The following is a 19,633-nucleotide window of genomic DNA, read 5'->3' as shown; positions in this document are numbered from 1 at the left end:
GTTGAGAGGACGTAGAAAGGAGCTTGATCGATTGAAGTTTGGGGAAAGGGGAAATATTGGTGAGGGAGGAAGTCCTTATCTACCCCGTCGATCAAGAGTCGACTGAACCGCTGCCAAGACTGGCCATAAGCAAACTAAGAGTTTAGTTAAGTTACGTAGGCGCCACGTACTATATGTAGGCAGCCATATCACTGATAAAACATACTCTGTAGTCCATGCGAAGAACGAAAAACATTTCTGCGGTACCATGATCTGCCAAGTAAGGCAAGACATGCTCTATTGATCTTACTCGCAATGGGGGTTAGTGTTACCGTATCTGCGACGTCCATCCCGGCCAATTGAGGGCTCCCGGATCCGTCGTACCGAGCAGAAACCCTACTGGTACGGTATAGTTTCCACCTTGCCGCCGCCAGCGACTGTGGACATGAACACCTTCGAAGAATCCTTGTCGTAGGACTGTCCTGATGTGTTCCAGCTCGCTTCGGTTGAGCGTTGTCAGCAGGTCTTATCTTACTAACGTAACTTAACTAGTTATACTATGGTATGCTGGCGTATCACACGTTGTTAGGATTAATTGTGATTGTGATGATGCGGAACAAGCGCATCAGGCGTTTGATAAAGTGCTTCTTAATTTAAGTGTAAGGATTGATTCATCGCGATATCCCGCAAGTCAATCCATATTACTGCGTAGTACAACAAGTGGATGCCAAGTAACTATTATGGATCATTCACTGTTTCATATCGATTCAGATAGGGCACTCATGGCCTAGAAGTGGATAGCCGGACGTCTCGTGTGAACTTTTGAAGATAACCCTAAGAAAGAATGATATCAACGATGCTAACCCTAATCAGGTAAGGCGCAATTCCACCAAATCATTTATCTTTCAACGCGTTTGGGGTTTGATTTATTTTCAAACCACCCAACTTAGAGGCTTACCTACCTCGTCGTTCAATTGACCGCGTCGCGGAATTGGAAATGGCGGATTTCAGGTCATGCATATTCAAATGGGCATTAGACCCGGCCCCAGGGCCTTCAATGCAAACCTCAGACTCGACGTCATTCGACTTCAGACCTTATTTGAACAAGCCATCGTTTCGAAACAAGACCGACACCCCTATATTCCGCAATTCAAAGGCATCAGCTAAGATAGCAGAAGCACAGAACGCGCTCCAAGGCCAATTCCGACCGACACAGAACACGACTCGAAAGCAATTGCGACCAGCCGGAGAAGCAAGCGACTCGGACTCGCTGTGCAGCGACTCGGAGGATGACTACACAAACCCGTTCTCAAACAACGCGATGCCAACTATCTCCGACGATGAACCTCAAACTCGAGGTTCCCTGCCATCCATGACAATGTATCCTATGCAAATGGGCTACAGGGACGTCGCCGACGAAATCAACCGCTGGCTCGCAAAACACAAACAAGGCTACGGTATCGTCATCCAGCGCTCCAACAAAACCGCCTTGGGATATGTCCGGAGCGTGACGCTCGGCTGCGATCGCGGTGGAGCATACAAGAACAGTCACCAAGTCACTGAGGCTGATCGTCGACGTCGTTATACCCGTCCAACGAGGAAAGTTTCATGTCCATTCCGATTTCAGATTAAGCCCGGAGATGAAGGGTCGTGGAAGGCGACCATGGTGTCTGATGTGCATAATCATCCTCTGTCGGAAGATGCTGCAGAGCATGCCAAGCAGAGGCAGTTGTTTTTGTCGCCGGAGATCAAGAATGAGATCATTACCATGTTTAATTCGAAGGTGCCGGCGAGAAAAGTGCTGGCGGAGCTCGAGAAGAAATACGGCGATATCCCGATTCGGAGGAAGGATTTGTATAATTTCAAGCGCACTGCGCGTATCAAAAGTCAACTCAATGGATCGGCCTCTCGGTCCCCGGGTTCATGACTGCCATGAAGCTAACTGCTGAGTTGCGGTCTCGTCATTGGAGATCTGCTCCGTGTTCAACATACATACATGCATATATATATATTTCACGACCAGACACGTGCAATTTCTACCAACATTTACGCACCATATCAGCCCAGACATGGTTGGGCGTCCGGTCTAATGCGTGCCATCATATCAATCGACACAGCGGAATCACCTTGGCTATCCCGATCATGCGCATATATCGTGGCATATAGTTGCGGTGTTTACGGGGGACTATCAACTGGTGTCTTGACCAATCGAGGCTTGTCGTAGCCATGTTGTACTACGCGGTCTTTCAACGCCGAACAAACCACTGGGAATCAGCGCCGTGGCCTGTTGTCGGATTCCCGTCGGAGATGTAAGTGTTTTAGTAGAGGTAAGATGAGACTTCAGCGAAACAACTGTAGTGGTTCATGGCGAGAGGTGATGCGATGAGCAATCCGACAGCGGGCACTCTCACAGATCCTCCAAATACTACTATCTTGTTAGGATCACCGTCGAAGGCCGCAATGTTAGCTTTCACCCAAGGAGGAGCGGCCGAACCAGGAACCGAAAAGTCTCTCATCTATGAACTGGATTCAATAAAACTGTACTTAAACCCCAGCTGTTAAGCACAGTCGGCGACATTTGCGCCAGCGCCCCATACATGATGGGCGATATCGACTGGACGGGTTTACCCAGTCTTGTTGCATCCGGCGATACGACGACCGTGGGTGTTTATTATAGGATACGCGGTCTATATATGTGACGAATTCGACAACAGTAATCGGTTGTATTTACAACCAAATTAAACTAAAGCTAGCACTCATTTCCAGTGGCAGTCGAATTTAAACCATTTCCGGGTGTTTGTTGAGGTGGGCCGATTCCTCAGGTACGGGAACGGCATGGATGGTATGGTACACCTAGGGCTTGGCTCACTGACACATTCCTTAACCGGCCAACAGCTGATGCATCTGCAAGCGGCCTATACGTTGTCTCTAGTACAGGCGTGAGTGGAAAAAATCGAATTTGTTTAAAGAAAGGTTAGGTACTATCGCATTTTAATACGCTCGTTGTCGATGTGGAGACACAAATCAATATGGTAGCTGATATGGTTCGCCTAGATGGTGCATCGATCAAAACCACGACGATCTCCCTCGCTACTCGGACTATCTTCAACGTAATTTTGTGACCCGAGAAAGATTAACCAACAGACTAGAGTTCTCAATTTTACAATGAATATAGACATGTTAAGTAATCCGCCTGGTGGATATGGTTTCCACAGTATTACATATGTTTGAGTGTCTTGCGGGCTATGTACGAGTAGTAAATCATTTGACAGCATCGAATCGTTAAGGCTGCGGGGCACACCTGTCACAATTGCTACTTCGCCGCTTGTAGAACTTTTTGCGGAACGTGATCCACGAACTACACGATTTAGATGGATGCTATTGGGTCAGAGTACACGATCTTTTGACTCGGAAGGAACCCTAGCTCCATCTTGATTTTTGTGCAGATTCGTGGGACCTGGATTTGATAGGTTCGGAGATAAGGTACCCGGTAGTACACAGCACTGCTCGTCTTCGAAATAGGCATCCCATCTATTGAGCTGTCCTGTCGGTACGTAATACTTTGAAAAGTGTTTCCCACAGAGGTAAGTAGCATCACCATGTCTCGGGGCCATGTAGGGTAACCCACCACCACCCCCGCCAGCTATCGAGTACCCAGTTGAGTAACATCTGGTCACGCACGCATTCGAGTGCATTAGCATTTTAGGTGAGCTCATGACTTGGATGATGTCCCTCGTCCGTGGAGTAATGTGCCTTGAGAAAAAGAAAAAAAAAATGGTACCTCAACTCAAACCCTGCTTCTGCAAAAAGATATTATAGTTTTGTTTTATCTTTGTGAAGACGTCTAATTGTGAGACGATTTCTATGGGTGTTACCCATTTTTGAACAGTAAAATATCAAGGGCTTCCCCCCCTTCCACAGACCAAGATATATATGCACATGTTTTCCAGAACAGATTTTGTCCTCTTGCTCGGGGTTGGATTGTCTATATGCGAGACGGCAACCTCGTTCCCGAGTACTCAAACAACTTCATGTCGGATTCACGGCAAACACGCATCAGGAACAACGAATCAAGTCGAAGAATACCTGGGTATACCTTACGTCAGTGAACGTTGAAACACATAAAGATGGCTGGAATACTAATTCGCCACAGGCTCAACCTCCAATCAAGCAATTACGATGGGCCCCTCCAGTGAAGTATAATGGCACTGGGATTTTAGATGCTACAAAGTTTGTGAGTATAGTTTTGTTAATTGAATCCAAATTCTTTAGTTGTCTAGGGCTCATAGCAAGAATAGGGATATACCTGTCCGGCAAACGCTACGTTCGCATCCAGAGGGGAGCTTGTGGCTCGATCGAAGGAGCTCAGTCTCACGCCGCAGGCGATACCAATCTTGGAAAATCTTCTAGAACAACCTGGTGTGCAATACAGCGAGGATTGTCTGACTTTGAATATATGGACGAAGCGGGCCGCCAATGGCACGTTGAAGCCAGTGTTATTTTGGATTTATGGAGGTGGTTTTAATACTGGCACGACTAATAACCCGGCGTATAATGGAAAGTACATCGTGGATCGTGAGGATGTGATCATAGTTTCTGCAAAGTCAGTCTTGTTGACGAACATTTGATAGTTGAAAGATGCTGACTTCCATCTTTTGCTTATAGCTACCGGTTGAATATATTCGGCTTTCCGGGAGACCCAAACATACAAAACAACCTCGGACTTCTCGACCAACGCCTCGCCATAGAATGGGTCCACGATAACATCGCGTCCTTTGGCGGAGACCCCGACCGTATCACAATCTTCGGACAATCGGCGGGCGGAGAATCGGTCGACTTTTACGCCTATGCCTGGACCTCAGATCCTATTGTGGCGGGCTTCATCTCCGAGTCTGGCACAGTATACACACCGGGTGCTCAAACGGACCAAGCCACATCGGCCTCCAGATGGTACAATGTTACTTCCACCCTCGGATGCGGAAATGCAACTTCAAACCCGGACAAGTTACTCGCTTGCATGCGATCAAAAGATTGGCGAGATATCCACGACGCCATCCCAGTCAGCACAGGTATAGCCAGCGCGACGGGCCAATTTGGTCCGACCATCGACAACATAACCGTCTTCAGCGATTACGTCGCACGCTCAGCTGCAGGCGCCTTCATCAAACGACCACTCTTCCTGGGAAGCAACAACTACGAAGTCGGCCTATTTCGCCCAGTCTTTGGAGCCCAGAATGTGACTTTTACCGAGGCTCAGTGGGATTATCTCAACCTTGCCATTTACACTTGTCCCGCCAGTTATCGTGCTGAGGCGTCTGTGAGCAATCACGTCCCGACTTGGCGATATAGATACTTTGGGGAGTTTCCTAACCTGAGGTTGACAAATTCCCCGGATTCTGGAGCTTGGCATGGCAGTGAAGTTCCGCTTATCTTCGATACGGATAAGGATTTAGAAAGTCTTGTGGCTCGTACAGAGGAGGAAACTCAGATTGCGAATTATTTGAGGAAGGCATGGGTAGCGTTTGCTACTGATCCTGAGAACGGGTTGAATAAGTGAGTATTACTGATTCTACTAGCAAAGGTAACATGGGACATGTTCGAAAACTGACATAGTATGTCTAGGTACGGATTCCCTCAATATAACTCGCAAAAGTCCACGCTACTGCAACTAGGGTACAATAACCAAACCGGGCCACAGACGGCGCTTCCATCTACACACGACACTGGATGCGTCTTGGGGACTACGACTGTCCGATTACTTCTAACCTTGGCAAGTCTTGGATAGATTTGGGGTATGAGCACGACATTTGACTGAGTTGTTGCAAGGCAGTTAGGCATGTGATTTGTACCTAGATAATGTGTGGGTATATTTAATGTCAATGATAGCTAGATGTAATTGATAACCTTGGAAATATCTTGGCGCGATACAGCGTGAAATCATGGAATAGTAGATCGCATGGTATTGAGTGACAGAATATCAGCTGGACCAATTCCTAGCATGGATGGGTGAAGTGCAATTACCCTTGTACATAGGTAGTCAAATTGGTGTTGATGGTAATATTAGTACTGCTATAATAGAGTAGATCTTGACACGGCCCTGGAGGGCTTACACACCACCTGCTTTTCGATTCGTAGCCCAAAGGGTCTACCACGACTGCGGTAAAAGACGAGCGACATTTGCACACAGACTCGAAACACCCGGTTCCAGCGTTTGGATCAAGTGAAAACCCTTCGATTTTACTCCGGTAGATTGCGTGGCAACCGAGTAGAAGATGGACGAAGGTTTATCCAACCTCACTGCAAGGACATCAACCAGTAACAAATGAGTGAGTACGGAGACTACTTCGCTCTCAAGAGTTTTCTAGTACCAATATCGTTTTTCTAGAAACCATCCGGCTATTCCTTTTCTTGCCACGAATTGATTTTCATGTCGATGTTATCCTATGAGACGTCACCACAGACATCTCCTTGTGGAGACGATCCAGATGAGGCTGATATGGGGTGGGTTGGTGGGGCCAATGGGCTTGCTTTGCAGACGCCACCAGTTCGGTTTTCAGGCCAATCAAAACTTGAGAAGCCGCATTAGTCTCCGCTAGTTCCAAAACTCTATTCTTCTTTCTTCATCCATCGTCGTCGCATTTCCACGCATTCTTTGTCTGACCATGGAACTGCCGTCATTTGTAAGCTTATTCTAAGCCATGACCGCCAATTGGAGACCATGCGCATAGAGAGCAAGTCTGGTCCGACACGACGCTTGATTACGAGGCACGCACGATATGCAACGTAGTACAGAGTGCGCCGACTCTCGCCCGGCAGATATCACCGGCTACCGGTATCGGCTATGTCTTCCTCTACATCCTATGTAGTACGTAGTATCCCTCGACAGGTCCAAAACGGCTGACTAAGTAGCATGCCAGAAACTTCAGAACCATCACACATTGGCACGTCACCCCGTTGGTAGCGAATCATGCCAGCCTAGCATCATTCCAGGCTCCTAAATTTCCCAATATCGTCGTTCGGCGTGGCCGACTGTCTTCCATACGATGTTGCGGCCTGCACATGCTCGTTCTTCATCAATGCTTTGCTTGGTTGTTTCTTAGACAGTTGATTGCCGATCGCCATTGGTACGTTAACCGCCCTCCCTCCACGTGTTCGTCCGGCTGTGTCACTCTGCCGAAGCGGCTCTTTTATCCGCGACTCAGTGGGAGGGAATATGCCTTTCAATGTGGTGTCTTCAATATAGTGTCTTCAATATGGCGATGCATAGCAATCACCTTTAGGGAACGCATAGGCTGGCACAGGGGCACCCATACACACACATTTGTTGTCTCCATTATGAGTGAGGCCAATCACAAGTTCAACATTAGATGCGGAGCTCACTGAAGTGGAGGAAGAGCACGCTCCCCTGACACTCTACGGTCTAGAACGTTCCCCAAATCGCCGGAAATGGAAATATTACCGCCATTACGAAAAAACAAGAACTTTCTGTGGAGACCGCGGACCTGGGTGAAAAACCTCGTGGAGGATCGCCACTCCATATTTCCCCACTCTGTGATTGGATATTGGAGACAAGCTCCGAAGACCCAATTATCTATTCAGGAGATAGGAGAAGGTTCTATTGAAAACATTTCACGGAGCGAGGAACAGGGAATTAAACATGGGGCTGGGTTTTGTGCTGAGTCACATGAAGTCAGATTTTGGATATATAAGGGGCTGACACCTCGTCCATGTTCTAGATTCATTTCCTCGATGATCAACTCAAGCCACTCTTTCTTGATATAGTCATTCGTTTTTCTTTTTGACAAAGTCTTTCTTTCTTTTCCAAAGTCAGTCTTTCTTTTACATTCACATTCCTTGACGGAACAATTTCCAAGTCTTTCTTTACCATAAAAGATACTTGACATTTTTGTCCTTCTTTCTTTCACTACTACAATAATCAAAATGAAGGCTCAATTCATTGCCGCTGCTGCCGGTCTCTTCGCTGGTGCTCTCGGTCAGCAGACCATCTTCAGTGGTGCCGGTTTTGGTACCTACTACTTCGACGTCGATCAAGTCGACGCCTGCGGCACATCCTTCAAATACCAGAACATGGGCCCGGTCATGTGCAATCACGACACTGCCTTGACCCTCAACGACATCAACTCCAACTACATCGTCGCCATGAACAACACCCAGCTCCGCTCCAACCTTGGTCTCTACTGCGGAAAGAAAGTTGTTGTTTCTTTTAACGGTGTGCCTTCAAACATCCCCCTCTTTATTGGTGATGGTTGCGAACGCTGCGGTCTGGGTTCCCCTGATGCCAGTACCTGGAATTCCCAGGGTGCTCCTGGTCTTGACTTCAGCTTGTCCGTTCTTGACGAGATTTCGGGCGGTGTTGCTTGCGCCGACGGTCATGCTGACATCACCTGGGAGATTCTTGATGAGACTCTCTACAACTTTGATACCAATGCTCCTGGTCAACCTACCGGCCCTGTTCCCCCGTCATAAATCAGTGACTATATGATGTATGATTTGCCCATACGATATGACTATATGATATGACTACATGATACCACAAGGAAACTCTCAAGGATGCCTCGACGGCATTATACATTCCTTCATTCATGAGAGTTACCTCTTGATTTTTTTTCTTCTTCTCAAAGGACTATGGACCTTACTATAGTCTCGTTTACATCACAGGTGGTGTGTCTGGTCTATATGTATATGTTATGTATATGTTATGTATATTTTCTTCTCTTCTCATTCAGAGTGTGTCTGGAACACAGTTACAGATATCCAGAATTGTTACTTTTGATTCCACAACAACTTATCTTCCAAAGTATCCCGTAGACCCTCGTAACACCATATTACACTAAACCCCACATAAAGGAATATAGCATTTGACCGTTGGAGAAATGATTACCCGTGGAGTCGGAATAGTAAAGCCGTGCCTGAAGGTTTAGAAAGATTTGACCATCGATTGTTGCAAGGTTTTTAGTCGGAACTATGGGCATCAACAAAATCTTCATACGCATATGCTAATATTCACATGACTCTTCAATGACCACAAAAAAATAGTTACTTGACTCTATGATTATGTAAAGTCTATATTCCAACCCGGTACAAAAGAACCAGCCACCTGCCCCACACGTACCAGCAAAGACCCAACGGTTGCAACGGCATCTATCCTAGAACATATCCACTCAAAGAGCGCGCTGGAACTGATGTGGCACAGAGACCTTCACTCCAAGCTCTTTGGCGACATTGAGTACCCAAGCAGGATCACGCAAAAATTGACGTGCAACAAAAACAACATCAGCCTTTGGCTCAGAGCCACTGAGGAGAGATTTGGCCGCCTCGGCCTCATCCTTGACAATGCTAGGGTAAGTATCCGCACCCTCGACGATATCCTTGGCCTGGGAAGATGTAGTTACCAAGCCTACAGCACCAACCAGTAGATTGTGGACCCCTGATTCGTGCAACTCTTTGCGTATCTGAGCGGCGAGGTCGATCTGGTAGGATGTATGGGCATCGATTTTCTGATCTTTGTGATTTGCGCCGGAGCTGACGTCTATCAGATCTACGCCTAAGCTAGGAAGGTCTTTGGCCAATTTGATTGTAGATCCAAGATCCCAACTACCAGACTCTTTGGCAACGTCGGTACCGTCAAGCCATTCTGTTGCACTGACTCGTAAAAACAGTGGGACTCCAGATGGAATCACTGTGCGAATAGCCGTTGCGATTTCTCGAACTATGCGAGTTCTATTCTCAAATGATCCGCCATACTCGTCTGTTCGCTTATTGGTCACGGGACTCAAGAACTGATGCAAAAGATACCCATGCGCTGCATGAATTTCGATAACGTCAACACCAGCCTTCACTGCTGTCGCAGCAGATGCAGCAAAAGCCTGGACAAGTTCCTTGACATCATCGATTGACAGTGTCCGTGGTACATGGTACTGCTTATCCTCCGCACCACCCCCGGACCAAACCATGTCCAGCCCACCCGTCGGCGCAACAACATTCTGAGGCCATCCAAACTGGGAAGTTTCCGCCCTCAAACCGCGCATCCCCTCTTCAGCAGCTACCCAAGGCGGCATAACGCTCGCTTTGCGTCCTGCATGCGCCAATTGCACTGCAATTTTCGCGCCCTGCGCATGTGCAAAATCTACCACACGTTTGAGGCCACGGAATTGCTCGGAGTTTAGGTCGTGATCCCATAACCCCACATCATTGGGCGATATACGTCCGTTAGGCTGTACCGCCTGGGCTTCAATGGTGATTAGTGAAGCGCCTTTGAGCGCGAGATGACCCAGGTGCGCAATGTGGTAGTCCGTCAGGGCGCCAAAGGCAGGTGATTTAGGGTCTGCCTCGGCGGAATACATGCACATCGGCGACACGATGATGCGATGTTTGAGAGTCACGTCACGTATTTTGAGCGGACGGAATAGCGTGGGTACCAGAGTGGTATCCTCGCTAAGGGCGACCGCAGCATTGTTGGCTGGAGTAAAGTATGTCAAGCCTTCTGCTCTGAGGACTTTGGCGTCGAAGTGGTTGGTTGAGCCCATTTTTGCTGACTCGATGAAGCCTGGGAGGGGTTGATTGGGGGAGATAAGTGAATGATCGGAACGAATTCCGATCGAAGACTTTGCGATGTTATCGAAACCCCCACCTTTTGTACACGGTGAGCTTGACAACAACCAGGTCAACAGCTACGTAGGAGGGCTGTGAAGAAGATAGGAAGTTAAGCAGGAGGAATTGACAAGCAGACAAAGGATTTTTTTTGCGTCTTATATACTTCTACAGGAAAAGACGCTATATCGCGATGTCGACATCCAATTGCCACGAAAGCTCCCCTGTGTCCCCACTTTAAATGACGTGTATTATACATCAACAGCTGAGACTAGTTAGTTAGTTAACTTAACTTATTGGCGATCAGAATAATTGATCAATGAGCTTCCTGGTTAGGTCCGACTGTCGGTTGAACGAATTATTCACCACTGAGCAAAGAACAATTAAAACAGATGAGTCTGCTTTTTGAATATATATAACTGCCGCCAAAAGCGAAAACGGCGGAATGCAGCTTCCAGGTATCGTTCTTAATGCAGAATATTATTCGCTTGGCTATGTACCTACTGTGTTGGTCCTGCACCAAAATGGAGAGGCTTGATTAGTAATGGTCTTCCAGGGTTGTCATCCATGTCTCAAACATAGGCTAGACTATGCCTAAGTCAGTAACCATAATGAGTCGTTGGAGATTGTTAGATGCTTGTTCGAGCACCCGGTTTCAAAAAAGGAGAACTTAGACCGAGATGTAGGACAAACAACCAATATAACCAGACGAGAGGAATTGGTCACTTGGAATTTGGAGATTGGGGATATAAGGTAGCTGGAAGAGCATCTTATGTAGCATGATCACCGCTCTTGTCAGCTCGTGGATTCCAAGAGGGGCATCGCGCTGGAACTAACGGCTTTGATTCTAGGGTTTCTAGCGTTTGATCTCAGCTTTGCTTCCCTTTTGTTATTTCGGGCACGAATGTTGAAGAGAATGCAAGGTCGTAATTATTATATCAAGTTGGGCGTACATTACTTGAGAGTGCGGCAGAGGAGATATATTCCAGCCATATGCAGGCAGTGCTTATATAAAGCTTGACTTTGGTACTAACAGGACGTCGCTTATCAAAATTAAACCGCTGAATTCTCAACATGAGATCCCTTGCTTGCAGGCAAATGCTCAACATGAGTCGCTCCCTGCAACTTGCTCTCCGCTAACATGTTCTCTCCCTGGGAAGAATGGTTTGCCCCACCGAACAAAACATCAATCTCTTCCAAGGGAACATTCTTGGTCTCTGGGATGAAGAAGAACACGAAGATGGCAAGAAGGATATTGATTCCAGCGAAGAAGTAGAATGCGTAGAATCCATCGTGGCTGAGGAAGGTTGGGAAGAATTGTTGGAAGATGGTATTGGCGACGTTTTGGGTCTGCGAGGCCATTCCAACTGCCTGAGCGCGAACATTCATGGAGAAGATCTCTGATGTCCAGATCCAGACTGTGGCTCCCCAGGAAGGTTTGTCTGTAATATACCGTTAATCTTTGACTTGAGGGGCGTGGAGGACGGATTCAACTCACAGAAGAAGATGAAAAAGAACAGTAAGAATACCAGCGCGATACCAACGGATTCCGTTTTAGCTCCACTAGGTGTGTTTGGAGTTTGAGTTTCGACTGATGCCACAATGATCATGATCAGACCCATGCCAATACCACCAACGATCAGAAGGAATTTGCGACCAAATCGATCAACCATCCAGATAGCATTGAGTGTGAACAAGATACCGAATGTGGCGTTCAAAGCATTAATCAGCGCAATTTGACTGGCAGAATTGAAGACCTTCTGGTAGATGATGGTAGAGTAGGAGTTCAAAGATCCTTGTCCAGTCAATTGCTGTCCGGCGTTGATCACCAATGCCAAAAGCAGACGTTTGCGAATAGACTTGTCCTTCCAGAGGGCACTGTATGTGCTGGAAATGGCCTCCTTTTCGTATTCCAAGGCTCCGCGAATGTGGGTAAGTTCTTCCTCGACCTCCTCCTCCGTCTCGCGGACGCTACGCAAGGCGTTTCGGGCCTTGTCGATATCATTGTGTCTCTGGATGTACCATCGTGGTGTGCCAGGAATCGTTGGCAACAAAACGAGAATGATGATGGGGACCATGAGCTGGAAAATGACAACCATCTTCCAGTCCCATTCACCGAGGCTCGCAACATGCCTTGTGCAGCCATAATTGACCCAGAAGCAAATGAATGATCCGACAGAATAGAACGTCTGCCATAGGGTCATAATTTTGCCACGGATATGCGGAGGAGCGAGTTCTCCAATGTAAATTGGACCGGAAGCTACAAGTAAAATCTTTGTTAGCAAACGACTCTCAATTTTCTCATGCAGGCCAAGGGAAGAGGCACTCACTCAATGCAATACCCTGCCCAATACCGATAAGACATCTTCCAGCCAAGAAACATCCAATATTGTGATACGGAGCAAAGCATTGCAAGAAAGTGGCGACGATAACAAACACGCAACCAATACCCATGCCGACTTTACGGCCAAAATAATCGGCAATGGGTCCTCCGAAGAAGAAACCACCGACGATGGCTCCGACGGAGTAGACGGTGGTGATTGTGCCGACAAGGTTGGTGCTAGGATGATCAAACCATGCTTTCCAGTTTGCAGAGCCTTGGACCGAGTTGAAAACAGAGGCATCGTAGCCGTATAACACCATACACGCCGCGGCGACTATTGAGATGTACCTAAGAAACATGAGCATTGAGTCGTCGTGCCGCCAAGTGAGAAATGAGTCTCATACCAATTGTACACTCTCTTCGAGTGAAACATATTCACCGCCATGTTTGCCACGATAATTATCACTAGACAAGACGTATGTTTGTGTTTGGATTCCCCAGGCCTCTACCTATCAGTCAGATCCTCAGTCACGGAGCAATGGGCTTTGACTACAAAAGATAGATTCTCAACCCGCGGTCAGTAACAAAGTATTTATCATTATTTATTATCATCTTATCATGGATGGGACCAATATCCAAACACACGTGCTAAAACGTTATTTCGCTTTAATATACTCCGGACTACGGCTTGCTTGACTGAAATATTTTCCACCACTCACATCGACCCCGGATTCAGGGACCCTTGTTTTTCCACCCTCCGCAAACCCCAACATTTGGGGAATTGCGCTAAAAAAATTTCTGGCAGCTGATTTTGCCTGACTTGATTGTTTTTTTCCGGTAATAAGTTAGGTCAAGGCCTATGACTCGTTCGTATATTTGGGCAAGCATGTCAACCATCCTATTGAATTACGACGTTGTCAAATGTTCCCAGAACAATATACAAATCCGAAAGAGGTATAGCCTTTAAAGTTATTGTTGGTGTGAGCAACTGAATCAAAAGTATTCTTCTATTTGAAAACATATCTCCAAGGGTCTACAACATCTGATCCATTGGCGGGTATTGGGTACCTGAACATAATGAAGTCCTCTGGCGTTGGACAGGGATGATATGTCCCAAACTACACAGTAAAATAAACCCAGCATAACTCCTATAAACTGGAGGCTAATCGGAGCTGACCTTGTCATCACCTTATTAGCCACGTTTCCTACGCGCTGTGGTTGCTCTTGAGTCCTGTTATGGAATGTGTTGCTGTGTATCAGTTCCCTGAGATAAACTCATCTCGATCGTCGCAAGGGGGTAGTGGTAGTTCCCACCTTTGTAGATGTATAACCCTTTAGATACACCGGACGGTGGTTCTCTCATGAAAAGCGGCTCCGAGGTAGAATTTTAGTCTCGAGATTGATGGTGCGAATGTGCATCGCGAAATCTTTCACGTTGACGCCTGGAGTGCGATCGAGCTATCGTATACGGTTCCACAATCGTCTCAAAAGTTTATGAGATTATCAAGGTTCTGCTGTTTATATGATACTATGTGGTCCAATGTATACTTCGTATGAACAGCATGAGAAGTACATACATCTTGATCAAACCCTGCTTCATCAAAATACGCCTGGCCGGACCAAGAAGTCGAATCCCAGACATTGCCACCCTTGACGTAAGAACCTCGCGACCACACCCTATCATCACCCTGCGGACAACACCGCTCAGAGCTTGCAGTAATTATATAGAATGTGCCATTATGATACTGAAGAGCTGTATCCCAAACGCATCTACCAGGGTGTGTATCTGTAGCTGACTTTGTCATGGGAGAGCATGACCAGTTAGTTTCCGCGAAACAATGTCTGTGCTGTGGTATATTGGCGCGCCTAGAAAATATTCAAACATTACTATGACTAGAAAATAATTTTGACTAATATGAATGATTGATGGGTCCGGATTGAGTCGGGTAATGATAGCCCTATGCTCGCATAGGATTTTGCCACGCGATGGGAGCTCATTTTCCTGACTTTGATTAATCCACGTAAGGTTTGAGCTCATGTCAGCATACCTACTACCCAGATATTGCTATGTGTTCTTGCTAATTTTTATAGCTTCAATAACAAACGGTGTGAGATGGTTGATGGGAACAGATTGACATGATTGGTGGATAAATATTAGACAGGCCATGTTTATTCCCCGCGTCTATGTTAATAGGTATGGGGGTGTGGGCCCTGGTGAATGGCTGGTTGACAGCCGAGAAACGCCAATGAACTTGGGAGTAGGTTTGTGTTGAAGCATATCGTGCCATGTTCTCGTCGTCAACAAACTATACCCAAGGATAGAGAGAATTCTGTATCACATCTTGCGCATTGGCCCACAGGGCGCTAAATAGGTAGTAGGTAGGTATCTACTGGAGGATTTAGAGATCTGAGGAAATGCGACTAGCGAAACAGAGGTGAAGTGGATCTTGTCTAGCTAGGTAGCCCTGATATTGATCATTACAAGAAGCATATACCAAAAGAATGGTGTGACTTCTTCCCCCGGCAAATAATAAAATTTTATGGTAGTAGAAATCCCGTCTACGGCCTTGCTGGAACCACCAAATGAGTCAACGGCCCGAATCCTGCTCGTTGGCCGTCCGGCGTAGTGAACCAGCCTTCCATGGTCACACGATCACCATCTTCCAGCCAGGTAACCTTCTGATCCGCCACCATGGGAAGATTAATATTTGCCGAAACTGCCTCAAAAAGACATCCGCACCCAACTGGCGATAATGGGTCCCGTTCCTCTGGTGTCTATTGAGAGTTAGCAATTTAAACAACACAAACAACGATCATTGAAGAATGCTATTCGGATCTGAGCTATCCTATACTGACCGGCGAAGAATTTGTGCCGGAGCCGAGAAGGTCGCCTGTATGCAAGCCGCAGCCACTTGAAGACTGGTAGGCGATCATCTGAAGGGAGTCCCAATGAGAGTCCTTCAGAAATGATCGTGAGATCTTAACGGGCGTAGAGGAATTGCCTTTATGTCGTGAGTCTCTTTCATTTGTTCCAATTCACGACATAACTTACGAGACAAGAATACTGAAAACTCAATATCATACCCAGCATGATTATTTGGATCGCTCTGAAGATGAGCGTCAATGGGCATCTTATTCGAAGGAGTCGGGCCGACCAAGCTGCCCTGAAGTGCCTCGGGAGTAACCACCCAAGGCGAAACGCTGGTCAGAAAACTCTTTGAATGGAATGGCCCGAATGGATGCATCTCGTAACGCTGTGTATCCCTCGCGGACCAGTCGTTAAGGAGGACATATCCAAACACATGCTTCCACGCATCGTTGGCGCTGACCACATCTCCCGGTGCGACAGGGTGGGAAATAAAACAACCAAGTTCCATTTCAAAGTCCAGTTTCTGTGAGGGCTGCAGTTTGGCACGGTCGTCACCGGCCTCAGAGGGATAAAATCCCTTGGGACGAATAACATCGGTGCCGGAGACCAATACGGATGATACGCGGCCATTGTAAGCCATCGGATATTCCCAGAATGCTGGTGGAATGGGGACATTCATTGCTCTACCGGCCTGTTTGTTCTATTAGTTCACGGCACGAAACACCAGAGGAAATCGATATAGTCCGCTTGGTACTGACAGTTTGTGCATGCACCACTGACGTATAAAAATCCGTATAGTCCGTCAGCTTCATGGGCAGATGCATCTGTCCTTCGCCTAAGGGCAGTAATGCTTCTGTTTGTAGTTCTTGGTTTGTATAAAGCGGAGATCCAGAGTTGCTCAGGTTCTCGATGAGAGTCTGCCTAACATAATGGCGAACAGTGACTGGCAATGCAGCAAAGTCATTCAGAACAGGCTATTGTCACCAACCATATTCAGCTAATAATCCTTGGACGTGGAATTCCCAAAATCTCTTTTTCTAAAGGATCCGTGTCCTTGTTTACTAACCTGCAAGAATACTCCTTGAAGTAACTTCGCATGCTCTCTATTGTTGAAGATGCCATGATTCAGCAAAGCATCAAGGTCGATAATCCATTTTTCGACTGCTGTGGCTGCCCGTGGAGTCTGAATTCACCAATGAGCAAAAAAGGGCTATGTTTCTTGAAGACAGAAATGAATGACTGACTCTGTCCTTAGTACTGTATATCCCGAAGGGAATGTTGTAGATCCCAAACGGGCTGTCGATTGGAATATCAAGTGGAAATATGAAAGCTGACATCTTCGAAACTTGGAGAGAGTTTGACAAGGATTGATTTGGTTATTTATTGGATGGTCAGAGTCTAGCACGATTTTACGTTTCCTAGTCAAGTAGCGCTAGGCAGTGAATGGATGTAAATGGGAAATTGACTCTACTAGTTACGAGAAATCCAGTGCATAACTCGTCTCAGAGATGGGAGGGATCCTTCGGTGAACGAAACGATCGATATTTAGGTGAAGATCTAATCGGGCCGAAGGAATTGATCCGAACATATAGAATACGAGGGTTGTGTAACCCTAAGTCGGACTTGTTTCTAACGATCATACTATATCATCAAGATGGTGTAAATACACTGCTACTCTACATAAGAATAGAGTAAATAAGGCATACTTTATCGCTATTTCGAGCAAAGACATATACCTAAACATGTCGTATAAAGAAAGCAATCCTCTCCCATCCGCGAGCTCCGAAGACGCCGTTGTTTCTATAGCAGCATTTGAAACGGGATGGATGAAGATCAACGCTTCTCTGGCAATTGCCGGTCTCAAGGGTGAATTCCACGGGACATCGTGGCGATTCTTCATGCAACATGCTCCATCAAACACCAAGTTTTGGTTTGATCTTGGAGTGGCACATGTGAGATGCACATCTTATCTTTCATCACAACCAAGAGTGGTCCATATAAGCTAATATGGCCTAATAGGATCTGTCTCTATATCCTCCCCGAATCCAGCGGGTCCAGCACAAAGTCTTCTCCACGATTCCAGCCGAACGTGATCCAGCGCAAGACGTCATTTCAGTTGGGGCCGATCCGAAGGATGTGAAATATATATTCGTTAGGTATGATGGAGCAGCTCACTGAAAAGAATACCTACTTTTAACTAAACGACAGCTAGTCATGCACACTGGGACCATATATTCCCAGCATCGGATTTTTTCCCGAATGCAAAAGTCCTCTGCCACGAAGATACTTTGAAATGGACATCCACAACATGGCCAACCGATCCCGAAGGCGGTTTTGATGGACGCATTTGGAGTAAAGAAGAATCAGTGTTGCCGATTGATGGCATTCCGTCCCCCGCTACTGCACCGGAGAAGTGGCAGCCGTTGGGTCCGTTCAAGAACGCCCATGACTTTTTCGGTGACGGTAGCTTCTGGCTCATTGATGCTCCTGGACACTGCCTTGGAAATATGGCTGCACTAGCTCGTGTGAAGCGTAAAGATGGGGTAGTCAAGTGGGCATTTTTAGGGGGCGACTGTTTCCATACGCCAATGTTCGTTAATTACCCGGATGCTCCTTTTGGAAAAGGGGTCAAGGTGACTTCTACAGACTCTTTCCATGAGGATGAAGAGCAGGCTAGGGAGATAATTAAGCAAGCTGCAGAGTTGAAAAAGGAAGAAGGTGAAAATGCACTGATTTGGCTTGCACATGCTGACGTGCTAGAGGATGTGTGGAACTTTTGAAGAATAGTCCATGTCGCCATTTACCTAGTGGAGCTAGGACTAAACAAGTTGATCAATTGCGACCTACTAGTATCTCCATTATTCCTAAACTTCGTGGTCTTGGGGGAATGGCCGTATATATCCCTTATGGCGCGTCTCCCAATATACATGGCAGTAAACCCGATTCATGATCGTTGGTGGTTTTGGAAGCATTCTACGAGCTAGATCTGTCGGTTTGCATCACAGCAAGCTCCCTACTAGGTCCGCATTAGGAATTGAACCATTTTACAACTCTCTAGAATGCTTGATTTGATTATGCTTACATTCAGAATCCAGTTTGAGCGTATAAGGATACATGATTTGTGGATTTAGCCCCGTACATCTCAACTGTGAACAAAATGCCTGGAAATACCAACTTAGCATGCTCGTAACTCGTTTCGTTTCGATGCTACATCTACATTTTGCCAATCCTGAATACATTTCCCAGTTTATACTAGGTTGTCAATCAAGCACGAGGGAGCGTCTTCGAGACGCCTTAGTTCCCCCCTCTTATAGATTCAGTTGCGGGGGTGGTGACACTCTGACATTGCAGATTGGGGCCAAGTTGTGATCATCATTCGTGCCACAGAATGAAATGCAAATTAAGGGTCCCAAATCGCTCCAATTCTAGATTAAGTATGTTCCAGACCCCGGTTTTCGCCAAAGTTTCCATTCTCGTGGTTCCGAATTGGCAATAACATGATGTTGAAAGACCATATATTTATATTGTGAGTTTTCCCATGGGCGAATGTGTTAAAATATATGAAATGGTACAGCCAACCATTTCAAATGTTATCACCTACAATTTTGAAAATTGAAATATTAGCCTTGTCAGTATACGCGGAGAGAGGTATGTGGCTGTGCAAACCGAAAACTCAGCCAGCAATCTTTCTTTAAGAGTTCTACTTTCGCTCTGTAAGAAATCGACAATTCAAATACTAGAACTATTCACAGAAATTTACATTGGCTTTGGTGGGATATAGAGAACAAGGAATCAACTGCACGAACCCCTCAATGGGTACAATAAGCAGAGTAAGAATCACACTGGGTATA

At 46.4% G+C, this 19,633-nt stretch overlaps 7 protein-coding genes across 7 annotated transcripts; 4 read left to right on the top strand and 3 right to left on the bottom strand.

Moving 5' to 3' along the window:
* Nucleotides 1–976: 976 nt before the first annotated feature.
* Nucleotides 977–1,906, top strand: EYB26_006655 (uncharacterized protein; the record flags this gene model as incomplete). The annotated part of the gene is made up of 1 exon (XM_054265931.1): nt 977–1,906. The coding sequence occupies one exon, from the start codon at nt 977–979 to the stop codon at nt 1,904–1,906; it is 930 nt and encodes a 309-aa protein (XP_054121906.1).
* Nucleotides 1,907–3,918: 2,012 nt separating this feature from the next.
* Nucleotides 3,919–5,764, top strand: EYB26_006654 (uncharacterized protein; the record flags this gene model as incomplete). Its single annotated transcript, XM_054265930.1, has 5 exons — nt 3,919–4,080; nt 4,133–4,213; nt 4,278–4,582; nt 4,645–5,532; nt 5,602–5,764. 5 exons carry the CDS (start codon nt 3,919–3,921, stop codon nt 5,762–5,764), a joined length of 1,599 nt encoding a protein of 532 aa, XP_054121905.1.
* A 2,156-nt stretch (nt 5,765–7,920) lies between these two features.
* On the top strand, nt 7,921–8,466 carry EYB26_006653 (uncharacterized protein; the record flags this gene model as incomplete). Its single annotated transcript, XM_054265929.1, has 1 exon — nt 7,921–8,466. One exon carries the CDS (start codon nt 7,921–7,923, stop codon nt 8,464–8,466), a length of 546 nt encoding a protein of 181 aa, XP_054121904.1.
* Nucleotides 8,467–9,161: 695 nt separating this feature from the next.
* EYB26_006652 (uncharacterized protein) lies at nt 9,162–10,526 on the bottom strand (the record flags this gene model as incomplete). Its single annotated transcript, XM_054265928.1, has 1 exon — nt 9,162–10,526. The coding sequence occupies one exon, from the start codon at nt 10,524–10,526 to the stop codon at nt 9,162–9,164; it is 1,365 nt and encodes a 454-aa protein (XP_054121903.1).
* A 1,117-nt stretch (nt 10,527–11,643) lies between these two features.
* EYB26_006651 (uncharacterized protein) lies at nt 11,644–13,358 on the bottom strand (the record flags this gene model as incomplete). Its single annotated transcript, XM_054265927.1, has 4 exons — nt 11,644–12,032; nt 12,089–12,850; nt 12,921–13,261; nt 13,318–13,358. 4 exons carry the CDS (start codon nt 13,356–13,358, stop codon nt 11,644–11,646), a joined length of 1,533 nt encoding a protein of 510 aa, XP_054121902.1.
* Nucleotides 13,359–15,472: 2,114 nt separating this feature from the next.
* EYB26_006650 (uncharacterized protein) lies at nt 15,473–17,119 on the bottom strand (the record flags this gene model as incomplete). Its single annotated transcript, XM_054265926.1, has 6 exons — nt 15,473–15,688; nt 15,770–15,915; nt 15,966–16,473; nt 16,541–16,756; nt 16,849–16,965; nt 17,027–17,119. 6 exons carry the CDS (start codon nt 17,117–17,119, stop codon nt 15,473–15,475), a joined length of 1,296 nt encoding a protein of 431 aa, XP_054121901.1.
* Nucleotides 17,120–17,524: 405 nt separating this feature from the next.
* On the top strand, nt 17,525–18,562 carry EYB26_006649 (uncharacterized protein; the record flags this gene model as incomplete). The annotated part of the gene is made up of 3 exons (XM_054265925.1): nt 17,525–17,734; nt 17,802–17,938; nt 17,995–18,562. 3 exons carry the CDS (start codon nt 17,525–17,527, stop codon nt 18,560–18,562), a joined length of 915 nt encoding a protein of 304 aa, XP_054121900.1.
* Between the last annotated feature and the right edge of the window lie 1,071 nt (nt 18,563–19,633).

Source organism: Talaromyces marneffei, chromosome 5, assembly GCF_009556855.1.
Source record: "Talaromyces marneffei chromosome 5, complete sequence".
Lineage (NCBI taxonomy): Eukaryota > Fungi > Ascomycota > Eurotiomycetes > Eurotiales > Trichocomaceae > Talaromyces > Talaromyces marneffei.
The sequence above is the reverse complement of the archived record's forward strand: the minus strand, read 5'-3'. Positions and strand labels throughout refer to the sequence as shown.